We start from the raw sequence: 26,813 nt of genomic DNA on the forward strand, positions 1-26,813 counted from the left end.
CAAGGCACCCTTGCCCTCTGGGCCTGTCAGTCTACACAGTGTGTGAGTCCTGGCCACAATCTAGGGAGAAGAATGCTTGTACCCATTTTGCAGAATAGCTCACTAGGGTGAGAAAGCTTGCCCAAAGTCACACTGCTCAAGGCCATAGCTGAACCCAGGTTCCCCCAGAGATCAGCCACCTCTGGATCCCCTCGTTCAGTCCTGCCCTTCCCCCTATCATTTTATGCTTCCTCCTCCCTCAGACTTTATACACTGCCACCCACACAACTCTCCACACACCCCCAACCCTTTATACCCAGAATGATAAGACATCAGCCTGCCCTAAACACCCCCAATCCCTGTCCTTCCTAAGAGCTTTTAACCCCCCAGAGTCTTTTCTCTCGGGACCACACCCACCCAAGGACTCCAATCCTGTTTATGTATGGTACAGGCCACCGACCACCCCAAATAAAGACTTAAAGATGCAACTTAGAAATCCCAGATTTCCACAAGGAGCCTAAATCTCACTCCTTAATTCACAGGCCCTTTGAGATACCCTTTCCTGGGAGGGGTAGGGTGCAAGTCAAGGTTTCAGCTCTAAGAAATAGGTTTTCTTTAAGATTTCAAATGTAACAGAGGAAGCAAGAGTCAGACCACAGCAGAAGCTGAAGGGAGGGACGGGAAGTGGAGACAAATTCTGTCTTTTCTCAGCAGAGGTTCTCTAGATGCCGGTCCACAGTTTAGAGCAAGAATGGGCATGGGGTGGGGGGTAGTTTATCTTGACTTTCAGCATCAGCTAGCATTTTAGGACAATTATAATTACTGGTTGAGACTTTTTAATGGGGAGACTTTTCTAGAAAGGGAAAACTCTATAGACAGGGAGCAAATTGTTGGTGTCTAGGGGAGCAGGAGGGATTGACTGCAAGGCGGGCATAATAAGAATTTGGGGAGGCATGATGGATCTATTCAATATCTTAATTGTGGTGGTTGGATGACTGATTTATCAAAACTCATAGACCTATACAGCAAAATGAGTGGACTTTATCTGAATCAAAATTTTGAAATGCAAAAGAAAGGGGATATCGTGAGAGTAGATTTTCATATCCCTTTAAAAATGAGCATAGCAATTCCACTCTTACGCATAGACCCAAGAAAATTGAAAACATAATGTTCATGAAGAAACTTCGACATGAATGATTCTAGCAGCACTAATCCTCTAATAGCCCCAAAGTAGAAACAGCCCGAATGTCCATCAGCTGACGAGTGGCTAAACAAAATGGGCTGGATCCATGCAATGAAATATTACTCAGACAAGGAATGAGGTTCTGATCCATACTACAGCGTGGATAAGACTTGAAAGCATTATACAAAGTAAAAAGATGGAAGATCACACATACTGTGTGACCTCTGTTACATAAAATGTCCAGAATAGGCAAATCCATAAAGACAGATAATAAATTAGTGATTACCAGGGGCTGAAGGGAGGAGGGAAGTTGAACGGTTCTATGAAGACCTACAAGACTTTCTAGAACTAACACCCAAAAAAGATGCCCTTTTCATTATAGGGGACTGGAATGCAAAAATAGGAATTCAAGAAATACCTGGACTAACAGGCAAATTTGGCCTTGGAGTACAGAATGAAGCAGGGAAAAGGCTAATAGAGTTTTGCCAAGAGAATGCACTGGTCATAGCAAACACCATCTTCCAACAACACAAGAGAACACTCTATACATGGACATCACCAGATGGCCAACACCAATATCAGATTGATTATATTCTTTGCAGCCAAAGATAGAGAAGCACTATACAGTCAGCAAAAACAAGACTGGGGGCTGACTGGCTCAGATCATGAACTCCTTATTGCCAAATTCAGGCTTAAATTGAAGAAAGTAGGGAAAACCACTGGACCATTCAGGGATGACCTAAATCAAATCCCTTATGATTATACAGTGGAAGTGACAAATAGATTCAAGGGATTAGATCTGATGGAGTGCCTGAAGAACTGTGGACTGAAGTTTGTGACATTGTACAGGAGGCAGGGATCAAGACCATCCCCAAGAAAAAGAAAGGCAAAAAGGCAAAATGGTTATCTGAGGAGGCCTTTCAAATAGCTGTGACGAGAAACCAAAGGCAAAGGATAAAAGGAAAGATATACCCATTTGAATGCAGGGCTCCAAAGAATAGCAAGGAGCGATAAGCCTTCCTCAGTGATCAATGCAAAGAAATAGAGGAAAATAGAGTGGGAGACTAGAAATCTCTTCAAGAAAATTAGAGATACCAAGGGAACATTTCATGCAAAGATGGGCATAATAAAGGACAGAAATGGTATGGATCTAGCAGAAGCAGAAGATATTAAGAAGAGGTGGCAAGAATACACAGAAGAATTATACAGAAAAGATCTTCACAACCCAGATAATCACAATGGTGTGATCACTCACCTAGAGCTAGACATCCTGGAATATGAAGTCAAGTGGGCTCTAGGAATCATCACTATGAACAAAGCTAGTGGAGGTAATGAAATTCCAGTTAAGCTATTTCAAATCCTGAAAGATGATGCTGTGAAAGTGCTGCACTCAATGGGTCAGCAAATTTGGAAAACTCGGCAGTGGCCACAGGACTAGGAAAGGTCAGTTTTCATTCCCATCCCAAAGAAAGGCAATGCCAAAGAATGCTCAAACTACCACACAATTGCACTCATCTCACACGCTAGTAAAGTAATATTCAAAATTCTCCAAGCCAGGCTTCAACAGTATGTGAACCGTGAACTTGCAGGTGTTCAAGCTGGATTTGGAAAAGGCAGAGGAAGCAGATATCAAATTGCCAACATCCACTGGATCATCGAAAAGCAAGAGAATACCAGAAAAACATCTACTTCTGCTTTATTGACTACGCTAAAGCCTTTGACTGTGTTGCTGCTGCTGCTGCTAAGTCGCTTTAGTCGTGTCCGACTCTGTGCGACCCCATGGACTGCAGCCCACCAGGCTCCTCCATCCATGGGATTTTCCAGGCAAGGGTACTGGAGTGGGATGCCATTGCCTTCTCCTTTGACTGTGTGGATCACAACAGACTGTGGAAAATTCTTCAAGAGATAGGAATACCAGACCACGTGACCTGCCTCTTGAGAAATCTGTATGCAGGTCAGGAACAACAGATTGGTTCCAAATAGGGAAGGGAGTATGTCAAGGCTGTATATTGTCCCCCTGCTTATTTAACTTATATGCAGAGTACATCATGAGGAATGCTGGGCTGGAGGAAGCACAAGCTGGAATCAAGATTGCCAGGAGAAATATCAATAACCTCAGATATGCAGATGACACCACCTTTATGGCAGAAAGCAAGGAACTAAAGAGCCTCTTGATGAAAGTGAAAGAGGAGAGTGAGAAATCTGGCTTAAAACTCAACATTCAGAAAACTATGATCATGGCATCTGGTCCCATCACTTCATGGCAAATAAATGGGGAAACAATGGAAAGAGTGACAGATTTTATTTCTGGGCTCCAAAATTACTGCAGATGCTGATTGCAGCCATGAAATTAAAAGACGTTTGTTCCTTGGAAGAAAAGTTATGACCAACCTAGACAGCATATTAAAAAACAGAGACGTTACTTTGCTGACAAAGGTCCATCTAGTCAAACCTATGATTTTTCCAGCAGTCATGTATGGATGTGAGAGTTGGACTATAAAGAAAGCTGAGGGCAGAAGAATTGATGCTTTTGAACTGTGATGTTGGAGAAGACTCTTGAGAGTCCCTTAGACTGCAAGGAGATCCAACCAGTCCATTCTAAAGGAGATCAGTCCTGGGTGTTCACTGGAAGGACTGATGCTAAAGCTGAAACTCCAATACTTTGGCCACCTCATGCGAAGAACTGACTCATTTGAAAAGACCCAGATGCTGGGAAAGATTGAAGGCAGGAGAAGGGGATGACAGAGGATGAGATGGCATCACAGACTCAATGGACATGAGTTTGAGTAAACTCTGGGGGTTGGTGATAGACAGGGAGGCCTGGAGTGCTGCAGTCCATGGGGCTGCAGAGTCAGACATGACTGAGCGACTGAACTGAGGGTCTGAAGGGAGGAAGGAATTAAAGCCACCTGCCTTGGGAATGTGGCATCTCAACAGCTGGACCACCAGGGAAGTCCCTGGGCTGCTTTTAATCATAATTTGTTCCCTACAAATTTGTTGCTGTCTATTGTTTTGATTACAAAAAACAGTTTTCAAACAGCGTTGTTCAATCGCTCAGCTGTGTCCGACTCTGTGACCCCATGAACTGCAGCACGCCACGCTTCCCTGCCCTTCACTGTCTCCTGGAGCAGGCTCAAACTCATGTCCTTTGAGCTGGTGATGCCATCCAACCATCTCATCCTCTGTCACCCCCTTCTCCTCCTGCCCTCAATCTTTCCCAGCATCAGGGTCTTTTCCGATGAGTTGGCTCTTCTCTGCATCAAGTAGCCATGCAGCTCTCAAAAAGCTACAAATCTGCCCTACTCCTTCCTATATGGGAGAAGTATCAATAACCTGAAATATGCAGATGACACCACCCTTATGGTCGAAAGTGAAGAGGAGCTAAAGAGCTTCTTGATGAAAGTGAAAGAAGAGTGAAAAATCTGACTTAAAACTCAACATTCAAAAAACTACGATCATGGCATCTGACCCATCACTTTGTGGCAAATAGATGGGGAAACAATGGAAACAGTGACAGACTTTATTTCTTTGGGCTTCAAAATCACTGCAGATGGTGACTGTAGCCATGAAATTAAAAGACACTTGCTCCTTGGAAGAAAAACTATGACCAACCTAGACAGCATATTAAAAAGCAGAGACATTACTTTGCTGACAAAGATCCATCTAGTCAAACCTACGATTTTTCCAGTAGTCATGTATGGATGTGAGAGTTGGACCATAAAGAAAGCTGAGGGCCAAAGAATTGATGCTTTTGAACTGTGGTGTTGGAGAAGACTCTTGAGAGTCCCTTGGACTGCAAGGAGATGCAACCAGTCCATCCTAAAGGAAATCAGTCCTGAATATTCATCGGAAGGACTGATGCTGAAGTTTCAATACTTGGGCCACCTGATGCAAAGAGCTGACTCATTAGAAAAGACCCAGATGCTGGGAAAGATTGAAGGCAGGAGAAGGGGACGACAGAGGATGAGATGGTTGGATGGCATCACAGACTCCATGGACATGAGGTTGAGCAAGCTCCGGGAGTTGGTGATGGACAGGTAAGCTTGGCTGCTGTAGTCCATGGGGTGGCAAAGGGTCGGACACGACTGAGCAACTGAACTGAATTGAATTTCCCAAACAAAGTCTCCACCTTCCGCCACTAGGGGGCAGTATGTCATAATTAAAAGCTTTGAGCCACACGGATTAAAAAATTCCAACGTTCCCACAGATAACAATTATAAACTCTGGGTAAGACAAAACAATTACTGTCGAGGCCTAACACAAAGTTAAATTAGTCTCATGACATATTTTACTAATGCTCTTCTTTAACATAGGATTCATTTTCTCAGTTTTTCCTGTTAATCGTAATCTCCAGGACGAATATACTTTCCAATTAATTTGCAATCCTTTAGATATCTGTTTGGTTACACTGGAGACAAAAGCAAGCACATTTTCCCTTTGAAGGAAGTTGTTCAGTTGCTAAGTCATGTCCAACTTTTTGCCACCCCATGGACTGCAGCATCCAGAGTTCCCTGTTCTTCACTATCTCCCAGAATTTGCTCAAAATCACATCCGTTGAATCAGTGATGCTATCTAACCATTTCATCCTCTGCCACCCTCTTCTCCTTTTGCCTTCAGGCTTTCCCAGCATCAGGATCTTTTCCAGGGAGTCAGCTGTTAGCATCAGGTGACCAACGTATTGGAGCTTCAGCTTCAGCATCAGTTCTTCCAATGAATATTCAGGACTGATTTCCTTTAGGATGGGCTGGTTTAATTTCCTTGCAGTCCAAGGGACTCTCAAGAGGCTTCTCCAGCACCACAGTTCGAAAGCATCAGTTCTTCAGCTCTCAGCCTTCTTTATATTCTCTCACATTGGTACATGACTACTGGAAAAACCATAGCTTTGACGATATGAACTTTTATCGGCAAAGTGATGTCTTTGATTTTTAATATACTGTCTAGGTTTGTCACGGTTTTTTTTTTTTCCAAAGTGCAAGCGTCTTTTAATTTCATGGCTGCAGTCAACATCAGCAATGATTTTGGAGCCCAGGAAAGTTGAAGGCTGTAAGGTAATCTTAATTGGGGAATAATTTCTTTAAGGAGGGTTTTCACCACTTCGGAGGTTTTTTCTGTCTGGGTGGGAAATGCCTCCACTTGTCCTGAAAAGAAAAAATTGTCCAGAAGCACTAGCTGGTATCTGAAATTTCCCACAGCTTAAGGCATTTGAGTAAAGCCTGTGTGCTGATCCTCAGTGGACAGGTTGACTTTGGCTCAACTCTATGTCAACTCGCTCCCTTCCTTTTCTTCCTGTGTGATAGATATTCTCTTGGGTTTCTATTACCATTAAGTGACAACTGTCTTTTTCTCACCCTGATGTAATACACAAATGCTTGCACCTAGATAATTCCATTAGTCTTCCTTGCTTCACCACAGAATAGCTACAGAGCTATTCAAAGACCTCGTAAAACCATACATAGCAATTGAGACTGGTTCCAAATAGGAAAAGGAGTACGTCAAGGCTGTATATTGTCACCTTGCTTATTTAACTTATATGCAGAGTACATCATGAGGAACACTGGGCTGGAAGAAGCACAAGCTGGAATCAAGATTGCTGGGAGAAATATTAATAACCTCAGATATGCAGATGACACTACCGTTATGGCAGAAAGTGAAGAGGAACTCAAAAGCCTCTTGATGAAAGTGAAAGAGGAGAGTGAAAAGGTTGGCTTGAAGCTCAACATTCAGAAAACAAAGATCATGGCATCTGGTCCCATCACTTCATGGGAAATAGATGGAAAAACAGTGGAAACAGTGTCAGACTTTATTTTTTGGGGCTCCAAAATCACTGCAGATGCTGATTGCAGCCATGAAATTAAAAGACACTTACTCCTTGGAAGGAAAGTTATGACCAATGTTGATAGTATATTAAAAAGCAGAGACATTACTTTGCCAACAAAGGTCCATCTAGTCAAGGCTGTTTTTTCCAGTGGTCATGTATGGATGTGAGAGTTGGACTGTGAAGAAAGCTGATCGCCGAAGAATTGATGCTTTTGAACTGTGGTGTTGGAGAAGACTCTTGAGAGTCCCTTGGACTGCAAGGAGATCCAACCAGTCCATTCTAAAGGAGATCAATCCTGGTTGTTCATTGGAAGGACTGATGCTAAAGCTGAAACTGCAATACTTTGGCCACCTCATGCGACGAGTTGACTCACTGGAAAAGACTCTGATGCTGGGAAAGGTTGGGGGCGGGAGGAGAAGGGGACGACAGAGAATGAGATGGCTGGATGGCATCACCGACTCGATGGACATGAGTTTGAGTGAACTCCGGGAGTTGGTGATGGACAGGGAGGCCTGGCGTGCTGTGATTCATAGGGTCGCGGAGAGTCGGACACGACTGAGCGACTGAACTGAACCGAACCATTAAAAGATGCCTTTTGGCCTTAGCATCCACCAAGTGGGCTGAATTCTGGGCTAAGGCCTTCAGTGATTTTAGGAACCAAGTGAAACCTTTCTCTTCTCCCTGGGCATGCCCCAGTTGGGGACAGGGATGGACAGGTTTTGTGTCTATCAGCATGCGTGTCTGTATATGTGTATCTGTGTCTGTCTTCCTTTCCTCCATTTGACATCAGCGTGTAAATAAAGAAATGGTACCAAAGCAAAATGAAATTAAAAACCCCAGACCACAAGCAAAACTCACAATAAATCCTCAAGTTTGGCCTCGAGGTTTTATGTATCACAAGAACCATCAGTTCAACCCCTGTGCAGTGTGACTCCTTGGAGAGCCGCTGCATCCAGACCAACAGCCCAGGAGACTGCAGACAATGGAGTCAACACAGCGAAGGCGACAGTACTGGGCACAGAGCCCCATGGTGGCGCTCCCCAGCCCTCCAGTGGAGATCCCACCAGGTTCTGTGGCGACACGTTGTTACCCGCTATCTTCCTCTCAGTCATGGGTCTGTAGCTGTAATCAGATCGTCTAGCCAAGATGTGCCCCAGAGGGTTTTCTTTCGGGATAGTTGGAACATTCCTCAATGTGCAAAGACAGAAACGCAAGAAAAATAAAACACACACAGCACACACAAATGCCAGCATCCAAGGAAACAAACAAACCAGTTCACAATTCAGGGAGAAGTTCAGCAATCATTGCTTCTCTCCAACAGGGTACCCCACTTCAACACAAAACAAATTGGCTTATTCTGGAGGGAGAAAGCCCCAACTGGAGGAAAAGTTTCCTCCGGAAACGATTTACCTTACTGTATGGAACCCAGCGGCTCCCACATGTCAATTTCTTGCTCCAGCTGCCAAGCTATGGGGCAGCTGGTGCTGCTTTGGGGAATTCTGAAGGGAAGATCCTCAGGACAAGTGGTCCCACAGCTGCTAGGGCTTTACCCCAAAATTCCCTAACAGGGGCGAGTTGGCCAGGAGCAAGGAGGGTCCCAGTTGGCTTTGCCAAAATTGGTACTGCTCCCCTCACAACAGGCCAATCAATCCAGAGATTAGTTGTCAGAACAAAGAATAGTGACTTTATTCACAAAGTCAGCAGACCAACAAGGGGTGGACTACTGTCTCAAAGAACCATTTTCTCCGAGTGAGAATTCAGGCTTCTTTTATACTAAACGGGAGAGAGCAAGTCCTGGTTCTGGGTCAGAGCCTGGAGGGGATGTGTTCATTTCTTCCTTCCCACAGTCATTCACAGGTGAGCCTAGGTAGGTTTCCCGTGAGTTAAACAGGTATTTTGGCTTAGTGCTCAGTATCTGGGAGCCTATGAAACCCTAGACAGCGTATTAAAAAGTAGAGACATCCCTTTGCTGACAAAAGTCCGTCTAGTCAAAGCTATGGCTTTTCCAGTAGTCATGTATGGATGTGAGAGTTGGACCATAAGGAAGGTTGAGCAATGAAGAATTGATGCTCTCAAAATGTGGTGCTGGAGAAGACTCTGGAGAGTCCCTCGGACTGCAAGGAGATCAAACTAGTCAGTTCTAAAGGCAATGAATCTTGAATATTCACTGGAAGGACTGAGGCTGAAGCTGAAGCTCCAAAACTTTGGCCACTGATGCAAAGAGCCGACTCATTAGAAAAGATGCTGGGGAAGATTGAGAGCAGGAGAAGGAGATGACAGAGGATGAGATGGTTGGATGGCATCACCAACTCAATAGACATGAGTTTGAGCAAACTCTGGGAGACAGTGAAGGACAGGGAAGCCTGGTGTGCTGTAGTCCATGGGGTGGCAAAGAGTCAGACACGACTGAGCAACCAAACAACCTGGGAGGCAGGGTTCCCCGAGATGGGTCATTATGTATAATTTAAGGAACAGTCTCAAACCCTGCCCAACCCCTAGAGCCCCCTCTTCAAACGCCTAGTCCCCTCCTTCAGCCCACAGCAGTCCCCCAACTCCCAACACGTTCCTCTCCCAGTCACAGCCCCCGAGGCCCCTGTCCCCCCTTCAGAGAGACACACAGTGAGGCCCCAGCACTGGATTTTATTGCCTCCCTGGCAGAAAAGACATCCTTTGGGCAGGTGCTGGGGGCGAGTTCAGGGTACCCGGGGGTGTGTTTCTCCTCTGTGTGGGGTGAGGCTCAGATTTGGAGCTTGGGGGTTAGTGGAGGGATTTGGAGGCTGAGCTTGATGTCAGGGGTCTTGGTCTGGGCTGGGAGACTCTGCCAGTGAGAAAGGGGTGGTCCCTCATCTCATCATTTGGGCCTGTGAGCCCCTTTGGGAAGCTGGGAGGGGCTGCAGTGTCTCAGGGAGAGAAGTTGACCCAGTGGTGAGTCCGTGGAGCGCCCAGGGGCAGGGGGACGCCGAGGTCAGTGTCCACCTCCTGCAGGGCTGGGCAGGTGGGGGCCAGGCCACAGGGGCGCCCCAGGTCACCCCGGGGGGTGACAAGGCGGCAGAGGGCTCATGGGGCTCAGAGCTCGTCGTGGTGCCGAGTCAGGTCCTCGCCGTAGTTGGTGGCCTGGCTGCCCACGAACATGTTCCAGTTGCCCAGGATCTCAGCCTTGCTCAGTCGCCCGTCCTGCGGAGGTCAGAGGTCAGGGGACCGGCAATGGACCCCATCTGGGAGGCTCCTCCCTGAAACTAAGGGCGGCCTCCCGATCTCCATCGCCCTCTCCCCAGCTCTTCTCCCTCCCCATCTCAAACTCTCTGTCCCTCTTCCTTTCTGCAAACAAGAACCTCAAAGCCCCAGGCCCGCGTCTTGGCCATTTCTGTGCATCCCACAGTGGCCGCCCGCCGCCCGCCCGCCGGCCCCATCCGCGCACCTTATCCGTGTCGCTCTCGTGCAGTAAGTGGTTGGCCTCCACCAGTGGCTGGTCCTGGGCGGGGGGCAGCACCCAGTGGCCCACCTCACTCCCGTCCAGCTTCCCGTCCTTGTTCAGATCCCGGAAGTCCCGGAACTGCTCCCGCTCGGTCTGCACCCAGGCCGGCTCCTCCTCCCCGGGCTCTGCCGTGTATAGGTCAGCTGGGATGTGGGAGTCAGGGGCGAGAGGGGGTGACATCAAGGGCGGCTCCCAGGACCTCCCAGCCTGGTTCTGACATTTCCGGATCCCGGGCCTTTCACTGTTCTTTGCCTTAATTTCCTCTTCTGTTTAAATCCGATTAGGAACAAACCTGATTTACAGGTGATCCCTTATGCATGCACGGTATGCGTGCTAAGTCGCTTCAGTCGTATCCGACTCTTTGCGACCCATGGACTGTAGCCCGCCAGGTCCCTCTGTCCATGGGGTTCTCTAATCAAGAGTACTGGAGTGGGCTGCCATTTCCTTCTCCAGGGACCCCTGTGCTACCGGGAAACTGACTTCACGGATGGATTGGTCATTTGATTGATGGAATCATCCATGCACTCGGTTGACACACCCGTGACACAAGAGTGTGCAGTGCTTGGCACACAGTAGGTGCTCATAGGAAGGAGGAAGTGAAAATTTTTATAGGCGATCTTCTGAAGCTACACTTTGAACAGCTCACCACACCCACAACATCCCTCAAGGTTCTAGGAGCCCCACCTTTGTGGCAATCCTTTGTGCTGCTGCTGCTGCTGCTAAGTTACTTCAGTCCTGCCCGACTCTGTGCGACCCCATAGACGGAAGCCCACCAGGCCCCCCCATCCCTGGGATTCTCCAGGCAAGAACACAGGAGTGGGTTGCCATTTCCTTCTCCAATGTGTGAAAGTGAGAAGTGAAAGTGAATTCGCTCAGTCGTGTCTGACCCTTAGCGACCCCACGGACTGCAGCCTTCCAGGCTCCTCCATCCATGGGATTTTCTAGGCAAGAGTACTGGAGTGGCTTGCCATTGCATACCTGTTCGCAAAACCCTTGGCCCCAAGGGCCCACAGATAGATCCGGAATACCTTACAGACAAGTCTTTTATTATACCAGACACAAAGCCACCATAATTGGGACAGAATGCCTTCTTCTCCTCGGGGGTTGAACCAGGGAGCTGTCTGAGAGATGTCATCAAAGATGGAGCAGGAGGGGAAAAAAATAATGGAGCAGGTGCTGGGCAGACAATTACCCAGTTAACCTTCAGGCTTCTCTTTTTTCCTGCCACACCTCATGGCTTGCGGGATCTTAGTTCCCCAATCATGAACTGAACCTGTGGCCATGACAGTGAAAGCGCCCAGTCCTACCCACTGTACCCCCAGAGAGGTCCCAGTCGTCATTTCTTATGGGAAATGATGACCATAGTAACTGGAAATTACGTGGGGTTCTTTTTTTTTTTTCAATTGTGGTAAAAAGCCCACAACCTAAGATTCACCATTAGTGACACTTAGCACATTCTCAATGTGCAGTAGACCCCTCCCTCTAGTTCCAGAACATTTTCATTTCCCCAAAGACACCTGTACCCATTTGGCAGTTACTCCCTATTCCTCCCTCCCTCCAGCCCCCTGGAAGCTCATTATCTGATTTCTATCGCTATGGATTTTCCTTCTCTAGACATTTCAAATAAATGGGATCTTGTACGATGTGTGTGGCCTTTTATGTCTGCTTCTTTCACTTGCCCTGATGTTCTCGAGGCTGATCCACATTGTTATGTGGATGGTGCTTCATTCTTTTTTACAGTTGAACAGCGTTCCATGGCCTGGCTGGATCCCCTCCTGTTTACCCATTCATCCATTGCTGGGGATTTGGGTTGACTATATATAGCTCCTACATGGTAGGTGGTCAATTATCTCCATTTACAAGATGAGGAAACTGAGGCACAAGGTAGGGGCTTGACACATGCTTTTCTGGTCTGGCACACCGAAGGAAGTCAATACATGTTTCCTGGGCCTGGCACACGGTGGGTGTTTGATCAAGATTTGCTGGAGGGCTTCCCTGGTGGCTCAGTGGTAAAGAATCCACTCACTAATGCAGGAGTCACAGGTCTGATCCCCGATTTGGGAAGATCCCATATGCCCCAAGGAAACTAAGCCTGTGCTCCGCAATTACTGAGCCTGAGCTCTAGAGTCCTTGTGGCGCAGCTAGTGAAGCCCTCACGCCCTACAGCCTGTGCTCGATAACAAGAGAAGACACCGCAATAGGAAGCTCATGCACCATGACTCCAGAGTAGCCCCACACTCTCCGCAACCAGAGAAAAGTCTACACAGCCACGAAGACCCAGCACCGCCAAAAATAAATAGATCAATACATAATTTTAAAACGATGTTCCCAAACTCAGCAAGTATACATCATCAGTAAAGGCCTCCCAGGCCCGACCCACAGCGGATGCTCAGTGAGTGTCTGGGTGAACGGATTCAGGCGGCTCCCACTCCAGAGGGCCTTTGCTCTAACGGCTGATGTGTATCAGCTGCTGCCCGTGGCTGGGGAGAGGACAGACGTCCCCGGGGGGAACCAGTGCTCACTCACCGATGTACTCCTCCACTTCCACATAGCCGTCTTTGTTCCTGTCCAGATCCTCCAGGGTTTCCTGGGGAGAGAGAGAGGCATCGGGGCTGAGAAGATGCAGAAACAGAGGAAAGCAGTCGAACAGGACAAAGTAATAGGAGTGTGGTCGTTAAGTTTCTCTTCAAGAGCTGCAGGTAATATTCCGAGCCACAGAGACGTCCCTGGTGGTTGAGGGGCCAAGACTCTTCACTCTCAATGCAGGGGACCCCAGGTTCGATCCCTGGATGGGGAACTAGATCCCACGTGCTACAACCAAGAGTTTGCATGAGGGTTTCCCTGGTGGCTCAGTGGTAAAGAATCTGCCTGTCTAGAGGCCGGGAGCTGAAACAACTGATCCCAAGCACCCCGACTATGGAAGCTCACACACCCGTACTCCACAACAAGAGAAGGCACCGCGGTGAGAAGCCTGCTCACCACAACCAGACAGTAGGCCCTGCTCACTGCACCTGGAGAAAAGTCTGCATGGCAGTGAAGATCCAGCACAGCCAAATATACACATAATCAATTAACTGAAAAAAGAGTTTGCATGCCACAACTAACCCAGTGCAGCCTAATACATAAAAATAAATACTAAAGAATATTCTGAGCAATATCCTTTGAGATGTCTAATGTAATAAAGATACTGAAACCCCCACCAGGTGGAACAGGTGGAAGAATTTAACGACCCTTAGCATGGGCAGGGGGACAGGGGAAATGTCTGGACTTTCCCTTCAACTTTGCTATGAACCTAAAATGGCTCCAGAGATTAAAGTCTAGTAGAAAAAAAGAAAAGGGAGAAGAGAAAAAAAAAAATCCTGTCACTCTAGAATACAGACAGAGTTGGCAAAGAAAAAAAAAATCATAAAGTAATAGAAGGTGGGGGGCAAGCAGAAATTGGCCTCAGAGTGGACACTCCATGTCTGGGGTTGGAATTTTCCTGGGATTCAGCCTGGATAGGCACTTACAGAGGGGGGTGATTTTCTGAAGGTAGCCTGGGTGCTTGGATCCCAAATGTGAGCACAGAAAGGGGGAAGCCAGGGACTTCTCTGGTGGCCCAGCGGCCAAGACTCCATGCTCCCAATGCAGGGGACATGCATTCAGTCCCTGGTCGGGGAATGGGATCCCATGTGCCACAACCAAGAATTTTCAGGACATGACTAAAGATCCCATATGCCACAACAAAGACCCAGTGCAGCCAAATAAATAAATATCAAAAAAAGAAAAGAAAGGGGGAGGCCAGATTAGGAGAGGTCAGACACTAGGGGGTGGAGGCTGGGCACTGGGGCCCCCAAGGTAAACGCTGGGAGGCAAGCCTTGGCATCAGAAGCCTAGGTCCCAGGAAGGGAGGTAAGAAGCCGGATTCCTCGGGCCCCACTCACAGCAATCACAATGTCCCGCATGTGAGGGAACTCCTCAGGGTGCAAGAAGGCCGTCAGCTCCTCCCGAGTGGCCACTGAATCCCCATCCTGGTCAGCCACCCGGAAACGCCGCTCGTCCCGAGCCAGCATCTTCTTGTAGGTCTCCGCATCCTCCACATCATTAAATTCTTCACCTGGGGAAGGAGGGGTCTTGGTGGACTGGGTTTTAAGATAGAGGGATCTAATTCAGGGGAGTCACGGCAGGAAGACCTCTACCGATTAATAATAATTAACAGTAGCTACCTTGTAGTGAGAGCTGATGATGTGCTAAGCTCTTTATCTACAAAACTGCAATTCATTCTCCCAAGAAGCGAGTACAGTGACTTATTTTGTTTGTCCTCACTTTATGAAGAAAACTCTCAGAGAGAGGAAATCACTTGCCCAAGGTTATGCAGTCAGGAAGCATGGACTTTGAGTTGACACCGGCCCTCTGGGCCCTGAAGTCACACTCTGGTGCAGTTTACTGACTCAGCTTGCTGGGAACAGAGGAAGGGAAGAGCATTTTCAGCAAAGGAAATGGTATGTGCAGAGTACAGAGGTTAGCAGAGGATGGTGAGTTCAGGGGAACTGCAGAAGATCCATTTAGCTGGGACAGAAAATGCAGAAAATCGAAAGTGGAAGGTTGGCTGAGGTGGGGCTGAGGTTGGATGAGCCTGAGGACCCTGGGGAGCCATGGGAGGCTGTGAGCAAAGGAAGGTCAGGGTCAGCTCTGAGTGTGAAACGATCCCCCTGAGGGTATGTGAAGAACAGTCTGGAGGGGGGCGCTGGGGTGAGGGTTCAGGCGCCAGAGGATAAGAGCCGTAGCCGGGTAGAGGGCTTGGGCCTGGTGATGAGAGGCGGGAATTCAGAGGCAGAGGCAGAGGCAATGGCTTTGGGGTTCTCAGGATGAGAAGTCAGAGGTCAAAGGTCAGGCTGATAGGGCTCCGGCGGTTAGATGTCCCTGGTCAAGAAACTGAGGTCCCCAGTGGATGTCAGAATGAGAAACCAGAGATCAGGGATTGCGGGTGGGCCCTGGTCAAGTGTCAGAAGTCAGAGGTTATGGATCTGGTTAACGTGGCTTGAGATTCTCAGGATGAAGGTGTCACAAAGGTCCGGGTCACGGGGACGAGGGGTCGGTTCTCGCCGCGTACCCGGCTCATAGTGGCCGTAGGTGGCGTTGCGCAGCTCCTCCCAACCCACACGCCCGTCGCGGTCTGTGTCGTACGTGTTCCAGGCCGCGCTCACTGAGTCCCGTATGTGCCGCTGCTGCGTGTGTGCGATCCACGAGCGGAGCTCGGCCAGCGACACCCAGCCATCCCCGTCCCCGGCGCGGTCCATGCGGTCCACGATGCGCCTGCGAGCCGGAGCGGGCGCACGTCAGTCTCGGACCCCGCCCACCCCGGGTCCCGCCTTCTAGACACTGGAGACACATCCCCATATAGGACTGAAAATGCTGTCCCCGCCGGCAAACCGGGGGGAGGAATCTGTCAATCCCAGGACCACTCCCACCTTAGGGCTCCGCCCTCTCAATCAAGGCTCCGTTCCCAGAGGCGATAACCTCTCTGCCGAGAAGCAGCGGGCCTGTGGCTGGCGCTCCGCTCTACAACTCGCCGGCTTGGGGAAAGGACCTATGACAATCCAGGGTCCCACCCTCCACCTTGGCCCCACCTCTCAACCCTGCGCGTGTTCCATCTCTCACTTGAAAGAGCTGGGAGGGGACGGAGGGCAGGGAGTCACACCGCGCCCATCGCCCGCAGATTCCCTGTCCCAAGATTCACTCTGAACTCCGGCTGCCACGGCAACATGCGGTCGGGACTGCTCCCCGTCTCAGGCTCCGCCCCCTTCCCTGGCTCCGCCAATCTTCTGGCCCGTCAGCCCCTCTAGCCCCGCCCTCTGTACCGCGCCCTCCCTGGCCGCGCGCGTCTATCTCAGGCAGATATCCCTGCAGTCCCGAGGTATGCTGCGACTCTCCACTTGCGCCTGGTTTTTCCTAGCCGTTATCAGGCTTTGCCCTATGACTATCACCCCCAACACGGCGGGCTCGGCCTTCACCCACTCCTCTCCGAGCTCCAGCCTGATCCTGCACACCTCCCTGTCTCAGGTCAAGCCCCTTTAGGCCACCACCTCATGCCCCTTCTCTCAGGCCACGCCTGTCGGTTCCCAGGTCCCATCCCTGGTAACGTCCCGTCATTGGTTTGTGTCCCCGCCCGACCCCTAACGGAGCCCTTTTTCCTGTCTCCTTCCCAAAGCCCCTCGACCCAGTCCCCAGAACCCAATTTGAGATGGCCCTGCCCAGGTCTCTGACTCATCCCTCCAGCGTTATGTTGTCTCTGGTCTGCTCCGGCTACCCTGAGGTTCGAGCTGTGGTTAAGTGCTTGGACTCTAGAACCAGAAATTGAGGTTCAAATCCTGCTGCCTTTTCTTGCTGGCCATGTGACTGTGGGCAAGTCATATAATCTCTCTGTGCCTTAGTTTCCCCCTCTGTAAAATGGGAATAAATAACAGAACATACCTCACACTGTGGATGTTGGGATTAAATGAGTTAAGCCTGGTAAACCCTTTGAACGGTGCTGGGCATTGTAGTAAGCGCGATCACAAATGCGTTAGCCTACTTCATCCAACTCCATCCATGCACAACATTCCAGTCAGCATAGCTGACCACCACAGCTATCTCCACCCTGAGGTTGGATACCCTGGTCTCTTATCTCCCACCTGGAAGACTGCAGTCCCTTCCTCAATGGGCTGTCTACTTTTTGCTCCCTATAGTCTGTGCCCTGCATGGCAACCAGAGGGATCCTGTTAAAACCGAAGTCGTCTCACCTCCTCCTTCAGAGCCATTCCATAGCTCTCATCTCACTGGGGCCCCAAAGGCCCTGCACAACCTGATCCCTCTCTTCTCTCTGCTACTACCCGCTACTTTCTCCCTCTGCTCACTGGGTTCCAGTCACATAGACCTCTCTCTTTTTCAGGTACACCAGGCACATCATTCCCCCTCCTGCCTCAGAGCCTTTGCATTTACAGTTCCCTCTCCTGGAATGCTATCACCCCATATACCCACATGCCTCAAATATCACCTTCTCACTGAGGGCTCCCCTAACCTCCCTCTTGAAAATTACAATCTTCCTTCCCCTCCATCTCTCTCCTACCCCAGACGAGCTTGACTTTCCTCTGGGGTGAGTTGGTCGAATTCCTTGGCCACTTCTCGTCCCAGAAAAGCCTCATGATCATATTGGAAGTTCCCGTGAGAGTCATCATGAGGGGCTTCGCTCAGGGGGGCCGCGTGGTGCACCCTCCCCTGGCCATGAGGGCCGGCATCAGGAGATGGCTTTCCCTGGGCTCCATGCCTGAGCAGCAACAGCAGCAGCAGAAGTAACGGTGGCCACATCATCAGTTCCTGAGGAGTGGCGGAGGCTAGGAGTCAGGGTCACAAGAAAAGGACAGAGAGAGGATGGGAGGATGGGGACGGGGGAAGCCAGGACAGGACAGAGAGCTGGTAGCTGGTTGCAAGTTTGGGCCTCAAGAAGGGACAGGAAGGGGGAAAGGAAGGCGGGATTCTCAGAGGTTAACCAGCTGTGGGGACCGAATCCTCCGAGGAAGTCCCAGAGAAGTACCCCAAGAAGGTAGGATTCAAGCGGGAGACGTGGCGCACTTCCCACGCGTATTTCAGGGCAGGGTCGTGGCTAGAGAGAAATCTTGCAGGTTCGTGGGCATCGCTTTCAGCCTGGTCCCCAATCCTCCACCCAAGCGGACCCAAACCGTCCTCCCTGGACAGGCCACCCGCCCCCGCCTCCCTTTACCGGGTCAGATGGCTTCACTTCGCTCTCTACGTTCCACGCTGCGTTCTCCAAAAAGATGCCAAATTTGGCGGCTCTCCAGTAAGGTCCCGCCTCCTGAAGAGCATAGGCCCCGCCCCCCAGCCAATGAGCGTTCTTGAGGGCCTCATGGGGCGGGGCCAAAGAGAGCAGGGCGGGCCAAGAGAGCCCCTCGCCACGTCCACAAAGGAAAGCGCGGCCCCGCGAGGCTCGGCCCCGCCCCTTCCCAGTGACGGCGAAGTGGGCAACTCCGGAGTGACACGTCCGGGGAAACTACAACTCCCGGCAGGCGTCGGGGCGGCCTGCCCGACCACCTCCAGTTGCTCTAGCTTCAAAGCCTCTTTGTCCGCAGGTTTTAGGAAAGGGAACCTAGGAGCCAGAGGAGGCTTTCCTTTCCCTCAAGGAGGGAACATCTCTTCCGCTACACCAAGAAGTCAGATCAGACTCCAGCCAAGAATTCCTCAAAATGCCTGGCACAAACATCCAGTAAATATTTGTGAAATTTATTCATTAAAAATACATGACTTGGTATATAAAATTGGCAAATTCCACCATGGCAACAAGTTAGCCTCAGGAGAGATTTGAAGCCCAAGGCTTACACCATTTATTTCCCCTCACAATTCCCTAAAAAAGTTGAAACGATGAGAACACAACGATTTGGGCCCAAACCCATGTTATATGTGGAGCTGGAAAAGAACCATATATATCAGTAGGGGGAACTGAGGCAGATCATGGGAGGAAAAATCCAGAGGGAGGACATCGGGCTCCTTCCGGAGGCTCAAAAACACCAGGATTCCCGGAGGTCTCACAGCACGAAGAGGACCTGAGGACATTAGCTGGTAACAGCCAGGATGGGGGATGACCGGCAGTTGCTGGGAATGCATTTTTGTCCTAAGATTCACCATCCTTGGACAGGCCAGGAGTGGGCAGGAGGGCCCCTACATCCTCCCCACGGAAAGAGATCCAAGGAGCTGAGAAGAGAGGGACAAAGGAGATCATTAGAATCTTTGAAGTCCTCCAGGTCTCTGACCGCCCCTCCCCACGTGTGTGTGTGTGTGTGTGGTGTGTGCTGTTTGCGTGTGTTTGTGTCTTTTTCAGTCTCCGTCCTATTCTATGGATTTCTATCCCCCTCTGAGTCTCTTTCTCCCCTCCAGTTTTCTTTCTCCCCATCTCTCTCTGGGTCTGTGTCCCTGCAGGAACGAGTCTCCCGATTTTGGAGGGGGTCTCTACCCCTCTCTCTTGAGGCACGTCCCACACCTGGCAGCCCCTTCCTCATCCTTCTCCACAGGAGAGCTCCTGCCGCAGCCACTGTCAGGAGCAGGAAGAAGCCGATGACGATCCCCACCACTGGCACCGAGGGCCTGGCTGGTGATTCTGCAGTCAGATAATGTTGTGAGATATTTAAGGGACCCTCCGCCACGTCTGAGTCAGGACAGGGGACTAGGGGTTCGCAGTCCCTCCCAACCCCAGAGATCCCAGCACCAGGTTGTGGGGAGTGGGTGTGGGTAAAGGGAAGGCCACGCCCAGGATGTTCTAGGTCCAGAAAGCCCCCAGGTTGGATATAAGAACCAGCTGTAGCAAGAGGGGTCTCAATCACTCTGGTCAAGGGACCTGTAGCAGCAGAGTGGGCAGTATTCCAACTTGGAGAGGAGGGGTGGGCACAGAGCAGTAGAACATCAGACTCATAGAGGCCTGGCAGCAGCAGACAACGAATGGTCAGACTCCCTGAAAACTAGCAGCAGCAGGATGGAAGGTGGTCAGACTTAGGTAGGACTTCCCATAGCGGTTAACGAGTGGCCAGAATCAACGAGGCCAGCAGCAGCAGGATGGAAGGCACTCAGACTTGGGGAGGCAAGCAACGCAGGACAAGAGGCTGTCAGGCTTTGGACGAACTGGCAGCGGTGGGGCAGAAAGCAATCAGACTCAGGAAGGGTTGCTGCAGCAGAGGGAGAAAAGACAACCGGAAGTTAGGAGCACAGTTCCCCAGCGGGACCTCACCCAGCTCCACCGTGAGGGGCTGGGCTAGCCCCGCGTGCTGCACCACGCAGCGGTAGTGGTACTCGTCGCCACTCTTGACTGTGAGTGATGACCAGGCGTAGAAGGAGCCGTCACCGTTGGGGCCCATGTCCATCTCACCAGAGCCAATGGCCAGCCCGTTCCGCAGGAAGTGCAGCTTCAGCTCAGGTGGGTAGAAGGAAAAGGCACTGCAGGTGAGCAGAGAGAGGCCGGGGCTGCCGGGTCGGGCCTTCAGGCGCATGGAGGGTGGCTCTGCAGACGAACAGGCATACAGACCTAAGCCCCAGGCCCACGGTTGCTCAGAGATCGAGAAAGGCCTCCATTCCTTGCCCTCTACCCAGCAGGTCCCACCACGCGCCGTGTGCTGTGCTCTGTGCTGTGTGCTCAGTCGCTCAGTCATGTCTGACTCCTTGTGACCCCATGGACAGTAGCCCACCAGGTTCCTCTGTCCATGGGACTCTCCAGGCAAGAATACTGGAGTGGGTTGCCATTTCCTACTCCAGGGGGTCTTCCGGACCCAGGGATCGAACCTGCGTCTCTTGCGTCTCCTACATTGGCAGGTGGATTCCTTACCACTGTGCCACCTGGGAAGCCCCCATACTACACCTGATCGTGCCCTATGCTGTCCTGAGCCTAGAGAACATAACGATAAAGGGGGAAAGGCCCTCTCAGGGGTACTGATATCCAACCTGCCCACCACAAGGGTATCCGTCTCTCTTCCAGTCGTTCCTACAATAACACATACACACATCTACCATGGGATGTGCCAGGCACTCTTCCAGGCACTAGAGATACAGCAGTGAACAAGACAGACAAAAGTCCCTGTCCTCAAAGAGCTTGTGTTCTAATGAGAGGAGTGTGTCAGTCGCTTCAGTCATGTCCAACTCTCTGTGACCCCATCAGGCTCCTCTGTCCATGGGACTCTCTAGGCAAGAATACCGAAGTAGCCACTCCCTTCCCCAGGGGATCTTCCCAATCCAGGCATAGAACCCAGGTCTCCTGCATTGCAGGCAGATTCTTTCCCACCAGATTCTCTGAGCTACCAGAGAGATGAACATTTGTGTATATGTAAATGAAAAAACATCTATTTCTGCTTCATTGACTATGCCAAAGCCTTTGACTGTGTGGATCACAATAAACTGTGGAATATTCTGAAAGAGATGGGAATACCAGCCCACCTGACCTGCCTCTTGAGAAACCTGTATGCAGGTCAGGAAGCAACAGTTAGAACTGGACATGGAACAACAGACTGGTTCCAAATAGGAAAAGGAGTACGTCAAGGTTGTATATTGTCACCCTGCTTATTTAACTTATATGCGGAGTTCATCATGAGGAACACTGGGCTGGAAGAAGCACAAGCTGGAATCAAGATTGCTGGGAGAAATATCAATAACCTCAGATATGCAGATGACACTACCCTTATGGCAGAAAGTGAAGAGGAACTCAAAAGCCTCTTGATGAAAGTGAAAGAGGAGAGTGAAAAGGTTGGCTTGAAGCGCTCAACATTCAGAAAACAAAGATCATGGCATCTGGTCCCATCACTTCATGCGAAATAGATGGAAAAACAGTGGAAACAGTGTCAGACTTTATTTTTGGGGGCTCCAAAATCACTGCCAATGCTGATTGCAGCCATGAAATTAAAAGACGCTTACTCCTTGGAAGGAAAGTTATGACCAAACTTGATAGCATATTAAAAAGCAGAGACATTACTTTGCCAACAAAGGTCCATCTAGTCAAGGCTATGGTTTTTCCCGTGGTCATGTATGGATGTGAGAGTTGGACTGTGAAGAAAGCTGATCTCTGAAGAATTGATGCTTTTGAACTGTGGTGTTGGAGAAGACTCTTGAGAGTCCCTTGGACTGCAAGGAGATCCAACCAGTCCATTCTAGAGATCAATCCTGGGTGTTCATTGGGAGGACTGATGCTAAAGCTGAAACTGCAATACTTTGGCCACCTCATGCGACGAGTTGACTCACTGGAAAAGAGTCTGATGCTGGGAGGGATTGGGGGCGGGAGGAGATGGGGACGACGGAGAATGAGATGGCTGGATGGCATCACCGACTCGATGGACATGAGTTTGAGTGAACTCCGGGAGTTGGTGATGGACAGGGAGGCCTGGTGTGCTGTGATTCATGGGGTCGCGGAGAGTCGGACACGACTGAGCGACTGAACTGAACTGAAATGAAATGAAAGAGAGGACTTCGCTGGTGGTCCAGTGATTAAGAATTTGCCTTCCAATGCAGGAAACTGTGGATTTGATCCCTGGTCGGGGAACTAAGATCCAATGTGCTGCAGGACAACTAAGCCTGAGCCCTGCAAGTACCGAGCCCATGCCCTACAATTAGAGAGAAGCCTACTCGCCAAAATGAAGACCCCGAGCACCACAAGGGAAGATCCTGCATGCCACAACTAAGGCCAGACACAGCCAAGAATAAATATTTTTTAAAATAAATGAAAGGGAAACAGGCTGTGAAAGTGTGGTGAGGGAAAATAAGACAGGCCCTACCATCATTCAATAGATAGAGGATATGAAACATTTCAAGCCAGCACACTTGAAATTTAAATGAACTTGACAAATTCCTGAGAGATACAATGTTCCTGAACAGACACAAGAAGAAATTTTACAATTGAGTAGTAGTCCTATAACTATTTAAACATTTTAATCCATAATATAAAACTTCTTGACAAATAAATTCCAGGTTCAGGAACTTTCCTAGTGGCCAGTGGTTAAGACTCTGTGCTTCCAATGCAGGGGGCACAGGTTTGATCCCTGAGTAGCACAGCCCCCCCCCAAAAAAAAATTGAGCCATGTATTTTTTTTTGGGCCACACTGTGTGGCATGCAGGTCTAGTTCCCTGACCAGGGATCGAACCCTTGCCTCCTGCATTGGGAACTCAGAGTCTTCACCACTGAACCACCAGGAAAGTCCCTGAGCAGTGTACTTTAGATAGGTAAGTCACACCTCAAGAAAAAAAGCAACAAAAAATGAAAGATGCTATAATGAATGAATGGACAAAAAACAGTGGCATGAGAGACAGTAATGCGGGTGCGACTGGAGGGGCGCCCTTTAGCCAGGGAGGGCCCTACTGAAGAGTGGACATTCAAGGTCAAACCTCTAGCATGAGAAGCACCCAGCCCTGGCTGGAGCCCAAGGAAGAGAATCAAAAGGAAAGGGAACACTGGGGACTATTCTGGTGGTCCAGAGATTAAGACTCCACCTTGTAATGCAGGGGACAGGGATTTGATCCCTGCTCGGGGAACTAAGATCCCACATGCTGTGAGGCAACTGAGTCTGGGCACCACAGCTAGAGAGAAGTCTGCAGTGTTGCCACAATGAAGACCTGACACAGCCAAAAGTAAATTAATTAATTTTTTTTTAAAGCAGCGGGAACAGCTGGTGCAAAGGCCCTGAGGGAGGAAAGAACCTGACGTATTGGAGGAAAGGGAGAAGTCCAGTGTCACTGGGGGCATTGTGAAATTACAGCGGTGGAAAGCAGCCAGACCATGCAGGGCTTGCAGGCCTCGGAGTAGAGTTTGGATTTTCATCCAAGATTAGTGGGAATCTGTGGTCTGGTTTTAAGCGTGGGTGGGATGGGTGCTTATTTTTGTTTTTAAACCGTTCATCTGACTCCTGGGTGGAGGAGAGTCTGAACTGAGGGCCGAGATAGAAGCAGGAAACTCAATGTTGGAGAGGCTGAGGACAAAAGAGCTCTAAACTGCAGCCCTTGAATTCCCTAGACATGCCTGTAATTACAGCTCCGAGTGACACGCGCTGTATGGAATGGAGGTCACATAAGGTCCTGCGGGCCTCTGAAGGAGGAGAGAAAAAAACCTCAGGGCCAGAGTGGAACCTGACACCGTGGCCTCTGGCACCAGTGAAACTGGCAAAGGTGGAGAAATGGGAGGGTCGGGGCGAGCTCAAGGGTCTCTGGGTGACTGCGTCTGGCCAAGTGGGGCAGATGGAGACAGCAGAGGCTGAGGTGAGGGGCAGAGGCCATGCCACGTGGGATTGCAATGCCAGGCTGAGCGGCCTGAGCCGTGCCCCAAGGGCTCTGGGAGCAACGGGAGGGCTGTGTGCAGGAGAGGGGCTGGGGACCCCTGGGGGTGGAGGAAGACCCGCAGAGACATGATGATGGGGGAGCAGGGTGGATTGGAGTCAGGGAGGCCGACGGGGAGAGGCTGGGGAAGGGAATGAGGCCCTGGGAATGGAGGGGGCCTGCGGTGATCAGGAGGTCACTCACCCTTCCACTCCAGGTTGCCTCGGCCCCTCTCCAGATGCCCCAGCAGCCGGTGCGGGCAGGAGTAGAGGAGGAAGGTCTTCTCCTTGTTGACCGCCTCCGGCTGCTGCGTCCACTTGATACTGACGGTCCGGGACTCAGGCCAGTCACCATCCCAGATGCCCAGCTTGGGGTCAAACATCATGAACTCCTCGCCGTTCAGGGCAAACTTGGCCACTGGCACTGAGACATTGTCAGGGCCCAACTCGCAGCCCAACAGGCCCTGCAGGGTGAAGGGGCCTGGGGTGCCCACACTCGGATGAGCAGGGCCGGGAGCAGGGGGCCCGCCGTTCCCTCCTCCCTCAGACCCGGGATCCAAGCTCCCAGCCCAGAAAGTCCCCGTCTCACCTTCGCCTAAAACTTGGAGCGCTTGGAGGAAGAGCCTCTCCTGGTTCCTCAGGTCCGTGGTCTCTTTCTCCCAATACCAGGACACCTGGCTTTCCCAGACCCACGCGCCGTAGGGCTCAGCCTGCGCGCGCAGGTTATTGTAGCTCAGGTACTGCTGGGGCCCCAGCCAGCCCGAAACCCAGAAAGCAGGGGTCCCCGCGGCGGGGGCCGACACGGCGGTGAAGTGGTACTGGAGCGAGCGATGGTTCTCTGCCGGCGAAGAGAGCACAGATGGGCCGGGGGACCTAGATGGGACAGACACCCAGGGAGAGAAAAGACCCCTCCCCAGACAGAGGGGCCAGACCCTGGCGGGGTGGCGTATGGGTGGGGAAGGCCAGACCAGAGAGGGGACTAGAGTCCCAGGAAGAAGGGGACAGGTGTTTTCCAGACAGACCGCCAGAGGGAGAGAAGATCGTGGGAAACCAGACGAAACGCGGCCGAGAAGGAAGTCCCCCGGCTCGAGCCGGGGACCTCGGATTTCGCTCATTTCCCGGAGGCTGGCACCTCCCTCGTGCAGCCCCCGGCAGCCCCTCACCTGCGCTCAGCGCCCCAGGCAGGAGGACGAGCAGCAGACCGAGCCCCCAGGGCTGAGGCCGGGGAAGCCGCATCCTGAGTGGGAGACCTGGGGCGGGAGGGGGCGCGTGACTCCTCCGGACCCCCGGCCCGCCCCTCCCACCCGCCGTCCCTCCCTCAGCTCTGGCCCGGCCCGGCCCGGCCCGGCCCGGCTACCCCGCGCGCCCGCGGCTGCAGGTGGAGGAGCTCGATCCCGGGGGGAGGATGACGACAAGGCCCTCCTCCTGGATGAACTTTCACCCACTAATTTGATCCGCGCTGGTTAATTAGTTACAGAGCCTGGATAGGCTGAGATTCCTGGCTCAGACTTCGGCCCCGCCTCCTCCTCCCTCCTCCTCCTCCTCCCTCAGACCCGCGAGTCCCGTCCCCTCCTCCCTCGGACCCCAAAGTCCAGATCGTCGGCTCCTAGTCCCTGAGACCCTGGAGTCCTGAGCCCGGCCCTCTCCTCCCTCGGTCTGGGGGCCCCAGCTCTGGACTCACTGGCAGCCGCGATCCCTTCCCTCTGCGGCCCCAGCTGGCTCCCGTGACTGGAGACCCCAGTTCCTCTCTCACATCCTGTCCAGAGACGACGGCTCCTCGACTCCAGGAATATCCAACCCCGCCCCTACAGCTGTAGGGCACACCCCGGGCCCAGGGCCGGGTCTGGCTGAGTGTCGGTCTCTGCCTCTCTCGAGAAACTGTTGTCTTTTTTTTTCCTCTCTTGCACTGTTGCTCCCTGATTTTCTTATCTTGAGAATGTCAGCCACCCAGCACATTCATGACAAAATTGGGAGTCAGTATTATCCGAGTGCCAAACTGGGGGGTCTGTGTGGGTCCCCTCCTTATCTCCTTGTCCGCCCCCCACCCCAACAAGGTCACTAACGCCTGCGGTGATAAAAGTCCTCCAGCGTCCACATTTCTTCCTTCCTCCCCCAAGGGGCCTCTTAAAGTGCCCCTGCAGTTCCTTAACATCTTCTGGTATGACCTCAGTAAGGCACAGACCCAATATTCTACACCATACTTGGGGCATCATCCAGTCTCCCACTTCCAGCCCACACTCCTGCTATAACGCATCCATTCACTTGTTTTATTGTGGTAAAGTGCCCAAGACAAAGGAGTTACTATTAGTGACATTTGGTGCGCTCACAATGTTGTGCAACCATCACCACCATCTAGTTCCAGAACTTTTTTATCATCCCAAAGGAGATCCCAGACACATTAAGTGGTCCCTTCTCCCCCCTGCAACTGGCAACCATGAATTTACTTTCTGTCTCCATGGATTTGCCTATTCTGGACATTTCAAATTAATGTGGCATTTTATATCTGCTTCTTTCATTTAGTGTACTGTGGGGGTTTTCTTTTTTTTGGCCTCC

General features: G+C 51.0%; 2 protein-coding genes across 8 annotated transcripts; both read right to left on the reverse strand.

Moving 5' to 3' along the window:
• Window positions 1-9,600: 9,600 nt before the first annotated feature.
• RCN3 (reticulocalbin 3) lies at window positions 9,601-18,309 on the reverse strand. Of its 3 annotated transcripts, none has more exons than XM_055411592.2 (7): window positions 18,194-18,309; window positions 17,543-17,790; window positions 15,548-15,750; window positions 14,379-14,551; window positions 12,982-13,042; window positions 10,399-10,598; window positions 9,601-10,154 (listed from the first exon to the last, which is right to left on the reverse strand). In XM_055411592.2, exons 2-7 carry the CDS (start codon window positions 17,782-17,784, stop codon window positions 10,047-10,049), a joined length of 987 nt encoding a protein of 328 aa, XP_055267567.1. In that variant the 5' UTR covers window positions 17,785-17,790; window positions 18,194-18,309; the 3' UTR covers window positions 9,601-10,046. The 3 variants fall into 3 exon arrangements, with proteins under 3 accessions (XP_055267567.1, XP_055267569.1, XP_055267566.1); XM_055411594.2 differs by having other exon boundaries at window positions 17,543-17,807; window positions 18,194-18,239; XM_055411591.2 differs by lacking the exon at window positions 18,194-18,309 and adding an exon at window positions 18,008-18,160.
• Window positions 18,310-18,690: 381 nt separating this feature from the next.
• On the reverse strand, window positions 18,691-26,090 carry FCGRT (Fc gamma receptor and transporter). Of its 5 annotated transcripts, XM_088830164.1 has the most exons (8): window positions 25,942-26,090; window positions 25,424-25,510; window positions 24,850-25,098; window positions 24,466-24,741; window positions 20,207-20,476; window positions 19,820-19,900; window positions 19,466-19,582; window positions 18,691-19,179 (listed from the first exon to the last, which is right to left on the reverse strand). In XM_088830164.1, exons 2-8 carry the CDS (start codon window positions 25,494-25,496, stop codon window positions 19,100-19,102), a joined length of 1,146 nt encoding a protein of 381 aa, XP_088686290.1. In that variant the 5' UTR covers window positions 25,497-25,510; window positions 25,942-26,090; the 3' UTR covers window positions 18,691-19,099. The 5 variants fall into 5 exon arrangements, with proteins under 5 accessions (XP_088686290.1, XP_055267570.2, XP_055267573.2 ...); XM_055411595.2 differs by lacking the exon at window positions 19,820-19,900 and having other exon boundaries at window positions 19,439-19,582; XM_055411598.2 differs by lacking the exon at window positions 19,820-19,900 and having other exon boundaries at window positions 25,942-26,089.
• Between the last annotated feature and the right edge of the window lie 723 nt (window positions 26,091-26,813).

Source organism: Moschus berezovskii, chromosome 22, assembly GCF_049115385.1.
Source record: "Moschus berezovskii isolate FMDL1 chromosome 22, NW_MosBer_1.0, whole genome shotgun sequence".
NCBI classification, from domain to species: Eukaryota; Metazoa; Chordata; class Mammalia; order Artiodactyla; family Moschidae; genus Moschus; species Moschus berezovskii.